This window comes from Monomorium pharaonis, unplaced genomic scaffold (genome assembly GCF_013373865.1).
Source record: "Monomorium pharaonis isolate MP-MQ-018 unplaced genomic scaffold, ASM1337386v2 scaffold_466, whole genome shotgun sequence".
Lineage (NCBI taxonomy): Eukaryota > Metazoa > Arthropoda > Insecta > Hymenoptera > Formicidae > Monomorium > Monomorium pharaonis.
Window position 1 is genome coordinate 28474 of NW_023415765.1, and position 10065 is coordinate 38538.

General features: G+C 31.1%; 2 protein-coding genes across 3 annotated transcripts; one reads left to right on the plus strand and one right to left on the minus strand.

Moving 5' to 3' along the window:
- Positions 1–49: 49 nt before the first annotated feature.
- On the plus strand, positions 50–2470 carry LOC118648485 (mitochondrial import inner membrane translocase subunit TIM50-C-like). 2 transcript variants are annotated; one of them, XM_036294796.1, is made up of 8 exons: positions 50–254; positions 549–892; positions 1114–1233; positions 1422–1529; positions 1625–1756; positions 1824–1947; positions 2088–2191; positions 2261–2470. In XM_036294796.1, exons 1-8 carry the CDS (start codon positions 104–106, stop codon positions 2351–2353), a joined length of 1176 nt encoding a protein of 391 aa, XP_036150689.1. In that variant the 5' UTR covers positions 50–103; the 3' UTR covers positions 2354–2470. The 2 variants fall into 2 exon arrangements, with proteins under 2 accessions (XP_036150689.1, XP_036150690.1); XM_036294797.1 differs by having other exon boundaries at positions 2264–2470.
- Positions 2471–2491: 21 nt separating this feature from the next.
- LOC118648486 lies at positions 2492–6138 on the minus strand. The gene is given in 13 exon segments (XM_036294798.1): positions 2492–2951; positions 2954–2995; positions 3070–3249; positions 3338–3606; positions 3687–3907; positions 4066–4181; positions 4184–4200; positions 4280–4478; positions 4564–4692; positions 4782–4863; positions 4966–5096; positions 5173–5274; positions 5587–6138. Coding segments are annotated over 13 exon segments (2100 nt in total). The 5' UTR covers positions 5828–6138; the 3' UTR covers positions 2492–2580.
- Positions 6139–10065: the final 3927 nt, after the last annotated feature.

Consider the following 10065-nt stretch of genomic DNA (forward strand, 5'->3'; position numbering starts at 1 on the left):
TATCCTCGATCGGGAATATGGACGCCCAGATTTATCGGCCGCGTGAATGCTCGCCGGAAGATACCAGATTTTGCACCGGAAAGCTCATGATATCCTTCAAAGTATGGCCTTTGCGACGCGGAGTCTGCGAGTTTTGTGTAGAATATACAATGTGAACGCAGTTCAACGCAGTACGACGTATTGTACTACACGACAGCCCGTCGGCCGAATATCGCTCATTCAGTCGACGCAAAAATATCGCTACAGTATCGAAAGTGAGTATGACCATAACCTCCATCTGAAAGCATGGAATCCTCCTTGCCATTAAGATCATTTTGGTCCATCAATCTACGTGCCGTCGTTGACGATGAAAATAAATAATGTTGACGCTTAATAAAAATCCACATTAACATTGTTAATTTTTATTTGTTAGTCTAGTCTCTCAGATACAATTCATATTGCAATTAAAAATGATTCTTTTGACGCAAAGAAACTTGTCTCTCTTATATACGTACAAAAGTATCATATATATATCTCAAATGTGCGAATTTTGTTTGTTTTATCTTTAGCAACGGATCGCTCAAAAATCACTAGTAATCTAACTAACATACAGTCGTCAATAAATGAACCCGAGTCGTTGGGACAGGAAGTGGCAAGTCACAAGAAACAAAGTGAAAAACAAAAAGAAGATGAGGAGGAAAAGGCAAATCGTGAGAGATCGAAGAGAATGATGAACTATGGATTTGCAGCGTTTGGCATGTTTATGAGTATTGGCGTTACTTTTGTAATATACGAATTAGGAAGACCTAACTATGACGAACATGGGAATGTCATCGAGGATGAATTTTCCAACTTGCCATTCTTTGAACAGTTCTACAAGAGAGTCAAGAGAGAGCTTAATTATTATACAAGAGTATAATGCTTTTATAATTAAATATATTTACACTTGCAATATATATCGCTTTATAGCCAATCAAGTATAAAACAATTCACAGAAAAAAAGTTTTATAAAATAAGTTTTTTAATCTTATATTAAAGTATATATATAATATAGTTTCTCATTTATGTATTTAAAATTATCCTCATGTTAGGAAATACCTCATAGTACAATGTAGATTTTTATTGTGCTTATAGCTAGTACAGGAACCCAGTAGGGAAAAGTTGTTACCTGATCCATTGAAACATCCATATATTCAGCCACCATATACTCTAATTTTGGAGATGACAGACCTTCTTGTGCATCCAGATTGGACGGCAAGTATCTAGACACAATTTAACATTTGCTACTATTACATGTATAATATATTTCTTGTATGAAATTAATATTAAAAATATAATAAAGATTACATTTTCAAATATGAAATCTTGGCAAGTTTGTTAATTTGATACTTGATACTATATATGTTTTATTTTTATTTGGCTATTATGTTTTATTTGTGTAGTACCAAACTGGATGGAGATTTAAAAAGCGACCTGGAGTAGATCAATTTTTAGAAGCAGTTGCTCCACCACAATTTGAAATTGTAATTTATACAGCTGAACAAGGAATGGTATAATTGACTTTTAACTTTTAAATATATTATTAGGTATTTGATAAAAAGAGAGAAATACATGAGAAAAGATAATTCGTCTTTTAATTGCGCAGACAGTATTCCCTATTTTGGATGCCCTCGATCCAAATGGATACATAATGTACAGATTAGTTAGAGATGCAACACGTTTTGTAGATGGACATCATGTTAAAGATCTAGGAGCTCTCAATCGTGATCTTAGTAAAGTAATTATTGCATTAAATTCTTTTTATTTGTGAAAACGATAATTATTACTGCACATTATGATTACAGGTTATTGTTATCGATTGGAATGAAGAGAGCGTGAAATTGCATCCAGAAAATGCATTTAAACTTCCCCGATGGACGGGTAACGATGATGACACTACATTGTATGACTTAGCGGCATTCCTGAAAAGTAAGATAAATTTTAAAAGCATCTACCTTGAAAATTTTATATAGCACTATTATTACTTGCTTAAATTTTGTGTTCTTCAATTATTTATACATTATTTATAATCTCTACTGACTGATAAATTTGACTTTATTGTTTTGTAGCGATATTAACATCGAATGTACAAGATGTGCGAGACGTATTGAATTATTATAGACAATTTGACAATCCGTTGGAAATGTTTAAAGAAAACCGACGAAAATTTTTGGTAAGTTATCGTAAAATGTAGAAAGAGCATATAATAAAAAATTAAAAAATTATGATTATAAATGATTAGCAGATGCAAATGGAGGAAGAACAAAATAGGCAACAAGACACCAACAAAGTACTTACCTCAAGATGGAAACCATCTTTCTTACGGAACCGCTAGTCAAAAATAAATTGAAGTTGAAATTTTAAACGTTTAAATACACATCATTTAAATACGCAACATTTTCAGTCATTTCATCGTAACAGATATTATACATAATAATTATGATTTAATTTTATTACAATAAAATAAACAATGTTCCAAAAAAAATAATTCTATTTATTTATAACATAACAAAAATACAAATTTCAAATCAATATTTTTATCATAATTTGTAATTAAATTATTTAAATGCGTTTCTTCTTCTTAGGTGTTTGCAATTTAACCTTCGGCAATAGCATTTCTTGCAGTATATTACTATCGTCAACGTACGTAAGATCGTGTTCTTGTGACACACTAATCAATTCTTGAGTACTGATAGGTGTAGATAGTATGTATTCGGGCTCATCCTGTGATTGCGCGACAGAATGACTCGAAGTTGAAGTCGAAGCTTCCAACCAATTCAAAACTTTTTGATGAGATTTTATTTCCGTCGGTACAGGTGCTTCATCGCATATATTCCAAGCTGCAAGAAGTTCCGGCGATAATAAATCTATGTATGATGCTAAGGTAGATAACGATTGTTTCCAGGTTGATTCAAAACCATCGTCTGCATTTTTTCAGTGGATTTTAAACGTGGATTAAGCTTTTCATTTGTAAAACCTGTAAAAATTAATTTCATGGTTGCATTTACTTGGAAATTTGAAGTATACTTAAAAATGGACTTTTTTTCTTACTTTCATATATATATTGCATATTGCATTTGTCAGTAAGAGTCAAAGGTACTATTGGTTCAGGTTGAGCTGATAAAGCTTCTTCCCACAGATTTAATGCATAACAAGCTTTAGTATTTATGGGAGAATATTTATCTGATATGCTCTCCTTTTCATGTGTTATACATTGATAAAATATGTCACCTAAAAATAACAAGATATATGTAATTAATCATAATATTCTAACATGTTAATATGATGTATGAAACACTATCATAGAATATAATTGTACCAATAGAATTCTGAATAAAGCAGAATACATCTCCATTGTTTACATCTGTGACTAATGTGCTGCCAGCATTACACAATTCAAATCTGCTTCTCAAAAATGGATTCAAGCACATTCCTTGCATTTGAGATTCATTTAATGTTTCTGCAATATGTGGAGGTGTGAAAGGTAAATTAAAAGAGTGAGACTCTTCCTCGTTTAACCAAGTATTTAAGATTATTCTATTTTCGCCAGCTGTTTGAGTTGATAGAACAATGATTTCCTTGTCATTACTGTAATAAATATGTGACGTAACTATGAATATAATGTCAATTAGTTATTATTAGATTAGTAAATTAGAATTTTTATTAACCTGTTAGTTATAGCTGCTAGTAACGGAGTATCTTCGAACTGATGCGTCCATTTTTGTCGTACACACTGCTTTGGAGAACGATTATCGCACATTACAAATGAATGATAAGTGCCTAAATATCGACAACAATTATGTTTACTCGGTGCTTCTACTGACAAACTCTCACAATTTTCCAAATTAAATTTCGGGCATAATGTGACACATGCCTGATCAAGAGCCATCTGTAAAGAAATACAATGAAACAAGAATAATGATCTACTAATGTAAAAAATAGAAAGTACATTATTATTAAATTAATAATTCAGGAACTAATACTGATAATTTTTTAAATTTATAATTTGTGTAAGAAAATAAATTAGATTTCAAGTTATTTTCTTACCCTAGTATCAACATAATGTAAGCAACATCTATCTACATAAATCAAAACATTTGGATCAGTTTCCTGGAATCTTATGCATCCCCAAATATCATCAGTTGTATTATTTTGTAGTACAGACCACTAGTAATGTAATTTCTGGAAAAAGAATTACCATACTTAAAAAGCTCAACAGATGTAATTGTAATAAAAAAGTTGAAATTAAAAAAATACTTACGTACTATTTATATCCCATAAAGACAATATTCTTTCGGCATTTAGAGTACAATGATAATTAATATTCGTTAAACTCAAATCAGCACTAACATAAGGTGTTTTTGATTCTTGTCTATGGATTTCATTAAGCATTAAGCAATTCTCAGAATTGGACAATGTATAAAGAGCACATTGATATTTATGCCTTCCTAAAATTCTACCTAAAAATAAAAACACTTATAAAATAAAAATAACAAATTTTTAGATACAATTTTATTTTTTATAAATTATAAAGTTTCAATATACATGTATCACTAATCTTGCTTTGTCTAATTTCATACAGCGAGTCATGTAGTTTACATTTAGCTGAATTTTTCAGCAATGGCTTCCATATGAAATTTTCCATGGGTATAATATGTGCAGCAACTAAAAAAATATTTCAATAAAAGATTAAAATATACAACTGTTACAAATTGTTACATATATCCACAAATATGTTCTATATTAGGACAATACCTAAATCCCCATAAATGGAAATAGCAAAACATCCCAATCATTTAGTCGAACATAATTTAACGATCCACCAGTATAGTACCAGTTATAAGTCTAAAAGAATATTTTATTAATGCATATATATTCTATAATCTTGTAACATATTTATTATATTTTACAACAATAGTATCAAAGAGTACAGTTTGATAAACAAACCCCTTCAAAATAAGGATCCGGATCCATATCAAGTAATTCTGCTATTTCTGCAACATATCTAGGTACATTTGCTCTATATCTATTATCTTCCATCTTCCACTTTACACTTTTTTTATGTACTGGTTTAAATTCTATCAAGAATACATTTTGTTTAGTACTAGATAGTAGAAATCAGTATAAAATATAAAATACGTATGTTTATATTACCTTTCTTATGTTTTTCGTAATATTTTGTTATCCTGTCTATATCATCCTTTAGATGGCTTTTCAAAGTAAGGAGTTCCAATGCTGGATCTTCTTCACAAAGCACTATAAAGAATTTCGAGAAAGTGTTCAAATTATATTTAATAAAATTGAGATATTGTAAAGCATATAAAAAAAAGCCTTACAATAAATCTTCAAAACCAAAAAAAATTTTTTTAAACACTTCGAAAGTAAAATATATAAAGTATACAAAAAATAATATCCCAAATAATACAAAAATTGAGTCATAATTTTAAAAACATATTTTCTAAAAATAATATTAAAGACATCTTATAATCCAATTTCATGCTGAGTTAAAATAAAAAAAATATGTTAACAAAACTTTAAAATACTTTACATCGTTATTGTTGCAATTACCTGTTCTTGTTAACCTTGCTGGTGGCAGTAATGGCTTTGGCAAACTACAGTTATATGGAAACTCTTGAAAGAGTCCCATTGCATTCTCCTCATCCCATTTTTCAACACATGGTGACCTGTTCAAGTTGTAACCCGGCATTAGATGATGTGGATAATTTTTCAAAAAACTAGAACTCAGTTTATTCAGCAGATTGCTTTCAGCACGTTTAAATGCCTTCGTCTTTAATTCTTGTCTCCTCATGGCTCAATCAAGTCTATTCGATTTTTCTCAAAACTAAATGCAAAATTTGATTTATAACTTTTTTCATTTATGAAAGAAAGAAAAGTTCACTATTTTTTTTATATAAATGTCATTATTACTATGACATCATTCTTGAAATACATTGTAAGATATTATTACAACAATAAACGTATAAATATTGAAGGATAATAAATAACACATTTATCACAAATATTGTTTTTTATTTATAATCATGCGAAACACGTGTGCAACTGCGCGTTTAGACTGCCAGTTAACCAAGACTTATTCCAGATCCCAGCATTCCCAACAAAAATTTTTGTTATGGAGATGAAACGCGCCCCCAATGTTAAACTGGCAGAAAATGGAAACATTGAGCAAAACCCTAATGGTAAGAGAAGTGGAAAAGGAGAGACAATAATCACGATCTCTTTCCTCATCTTTTACTATCCGGACCTTGCTTAATATTTCCATTTTCTGCCAGTTTAACATTGAAGTCGCGTTTCATCTCCATCTCACAAAAACCTTGCTAGCATAGGCATAGGCAACTGGCAGTCCAGACTTTTATAATCAAAGACTGCGATGTCTGCGACTCGAATAGCTTTTAATTCTTTTATGATTTCGAATTTTATTTTGGAACGTTTCTATGTTCATAAAATGTGGACATTCAACTGTATAGCCACTGTCGGAAACGCATAGATAAGGTCTATAATTTCGTGGTTCTCTTCCGTACTAAATCAAGAATCAAAATCTTTCAGGGCCGATTATTGTTCCTATTTATATTGGGAACCTTTATTCGACCTATATCTGTTTTTATTTATTTAAAATGTAAGGCAAAGATAGACATATGTTTATCTGACGATAAGTTTACTAACATTTACTAAGAAAATGCCAAGACTTCCGTTGCTACTACTCCTTCGCAACCATCGCTATTTTGTTTTCGCTTTCCCCCACTGATCAGGCGTTCCGTGTGTGTTATGCTCGCGTGAGTCAGTGTGACTCGTGTTGACTCGTGTCGGTCGTGTGTTCTGAGCAGTCCCAAAGTTCAAATTGTTTGCGGATACAAGGGCCTGAGAACTGTCGAGAAAGCTGAATGCGATGGTGTATGATCGTTTTGGTACGTATGTCATTACTTTCGTACATTGAGAAGCGATCGTATTTGCTTGTAAAGCGCGACATCGTTTCTCTGTCACGTCGTTTACGTTTCCTTACATTAAATTCCTCGCGCGCTCACGTTTTCCCGCGAATAGGATATTTTGCCGGTGCAAGAATAAAGTCTATACACGCTCGTTTAACGTCCTTTACTGTGTGATGTATTATCCGCGCAATATCGGGAGTACCGAATAATTCTTTTCGACGATAATTCACGAGTAAATCTGAGCATCGTGATGTGTCGAACGAATCGTAGTTTCTTGGAATCGTAAGGTACGTTCTCCACAGTCCGCACGTTGTTCTTTGTTTCTTTCGAAGCCAGATATTCGGGCCAGTCATGCATGATCGTCATTGGAAGTATTGTATTGCTCAATTTTGCGTTCTAATTGTTAGTGTGACGAGTTTACTATTGGATGCAACCGAAACAAATAACAAACAACGGAAAGATTCAGAAAGAGAAGGAGTAGGAGATCCAGGAGGCATCAAGTATCGGCGGAACAACCATGGGTAAATAATTTGTAAATAATTTAGTATTAGTTTTGTTCACGACCGCGCGACCTGACTCATACCCTAACCTACACCCTGACCTAAAGTAGGTTATCAACGAATCATTTACACGTAGACCTGTAAGTGCCTGTAGTACGTTTGAACTAATGGTAGCATTCAGTCCTCATGTAACTTATGCAACGTTATTATATTCGATTACGATGTGTATTATTCTTTATGTTATCGAGTAAATTACGTTATTAATTACGCACAAACTAAATGGCAAAACTATTTGCCATTATCTATTATCTAGATAGAAGAAATAGCTTTATATTTTAATTATTGAGATGCATAGTATCTTTATTTATCCTCATTTATTGCAAAAGAAGTGTTCTTCTCCAATGTAAATATTTAGAGTATCTTAAATAATTTGAAAGACAATAGTTTTTTATAATGTGAAACAAAAATGAAGATAATACATTTCCATTATCGTGATAATTTTAACCAGATAATTGCAAATACTGTACACTAAGCTTTATTGCATGTAAAAAAAACATTTATAAGCCATTTCTTCTCAGGATTATTATACTTTATGATTTCAATCTACCTTCGTTTACACGCGTTATATCATATGACCTAAAATGGATCATGGATCATAAAATAGTGATCCAACTTAAACAAGTTTGTAATAGTTTGTATCATCGCGTACGATTGTTTTTAGGTTGAAAATAGTGTATAGCTCATCGACTAAACACATGGTGTAAATTAAGCCATTGTCAGTTGCGAAATTTTATGAGAATTTATATCAGAAAGAAGATTATTGATTAAACATTATACAATTTAATATTTTAATTAAATATTAAGGGGCTGCTGGAGTACTACTCAAATTTTGAGGTCAATAATGTAGAATTATATTATTCGTACATATTATTAAGCCTGCGTTTGGAAACATTATCTGAGTCATTTTATCCTTGTTTCATATTCAACGAACAAGGATAAAATATGATATGTGGGGAAGAGAGCACTCGAGTGATGTTTCCGAACACAACTTAATAAGATTTTATATGTATTTATTTTATAGATTTAAAAGTCCTTTTCCAGAATTAAAGTATACGTATTAATATCAGTCTGAATTTATACTGTGGACTTTATACTGAGAACAAAATATTTTTTATTGCTCTACTTATCAATTTTTTATGCGTATATAATCTTTTGTAGTGCAATTTCGTCTTAATTAGGTATCAAAATCTAATTTTTGCAACTTGATATTATTTGTTTCTATCATTCATTAATCTATGAATTTGAATTTTGTAAATACAAACTAGAGGTCTTTTATATTAATTAAACAAATAATGTTACAATGTGTCAGCTTTAGACACTTGACTAAAAATACAGCAATTAAGTTAACAATTTTTTATCAATTTTTGTGTGAACTCCATAATGTAGACTGGTAATAATGCATATACTTTTATTCTAGAAAACAATTTTTTAATCTATAAAAAAATTAAAAGATTTTGCGATATAAAAATTACTGTCTTTTTTGTTGGTAAAACAGACATCTCCAGCATCCCCTTCAAATAGAATAAATGTGGTAACTACAACGAAAAATCGAATTCAAAATTTTAATGCAACAGGTCCCAAATCGACATTGCTTGCCAACAAAAGTTCTATCAGTATATCATAAAGACCGAATGTGACTCTGAAATCTGTTCGTATTCCTAATTTTAATATGTTACCGAGACCTGTAGCAAGATCCTCCTGAAATTTTTAAAACACTAACAATAAGAGTGCAACCATCAGATATGGATCACTTAAGTGAGCAAATCAAGCAAGCTAAGATTAAACAGTTACAAAAACAACATATTAAAAGGCAAAGGCTTTAACAAAATAATACAAAACAACAACTCTCTAATACTTTGCAGCATGTTCAATTGTCGTTGGATAATCTTGCATTGCTTCATCAATTCTGTGCAACAAAGATCGCAACAGATTTCTATCTCTCCACAACAAATACAGAAACCATCTATAGCAACATCAGTCTCTTTAGCTGAACATAATACACAATATTAGTATTAATATGGAAGCTAGTACTTCGAAACGTGTTCAAGAGAAAGTATATGTTATACAAAAATCTCGTTTGCCACAATTAGAACATGACAACCATTCAAATAAAGGCATCGCTGTTCTCACGATCCAAAAGATTATTCACGATCCATCAAATATGATAGTTCGGCATCAAATTCCGGGAAATATGGCAAAAATGTTAGTGATGTCAGCCAGTGGAGAACAGAAACTAATTACGTTTGACATACCGAATGAGGACTGCACAGTACAAGACTTATTGGACCAGGTACGTGTAGGCATGATGCAAGACAAGGTATATTTCTACAAAGTTTGAAAAAAAATGTAGAAGAATTGTACAGAATAATTGACAAGCTACCATATAGTTGAAAGGATTTTGTAAAGTTTTAAAATATTAAAGGAATATTGAAATATCATTATGTATCAATGCTTATTTAAGTTAAAAAAATTTTTTTATGTAATGAACTGCATAATTGTATTGGATAATTGTAATTATATGTCATGTTTTGATATAGCTTTAT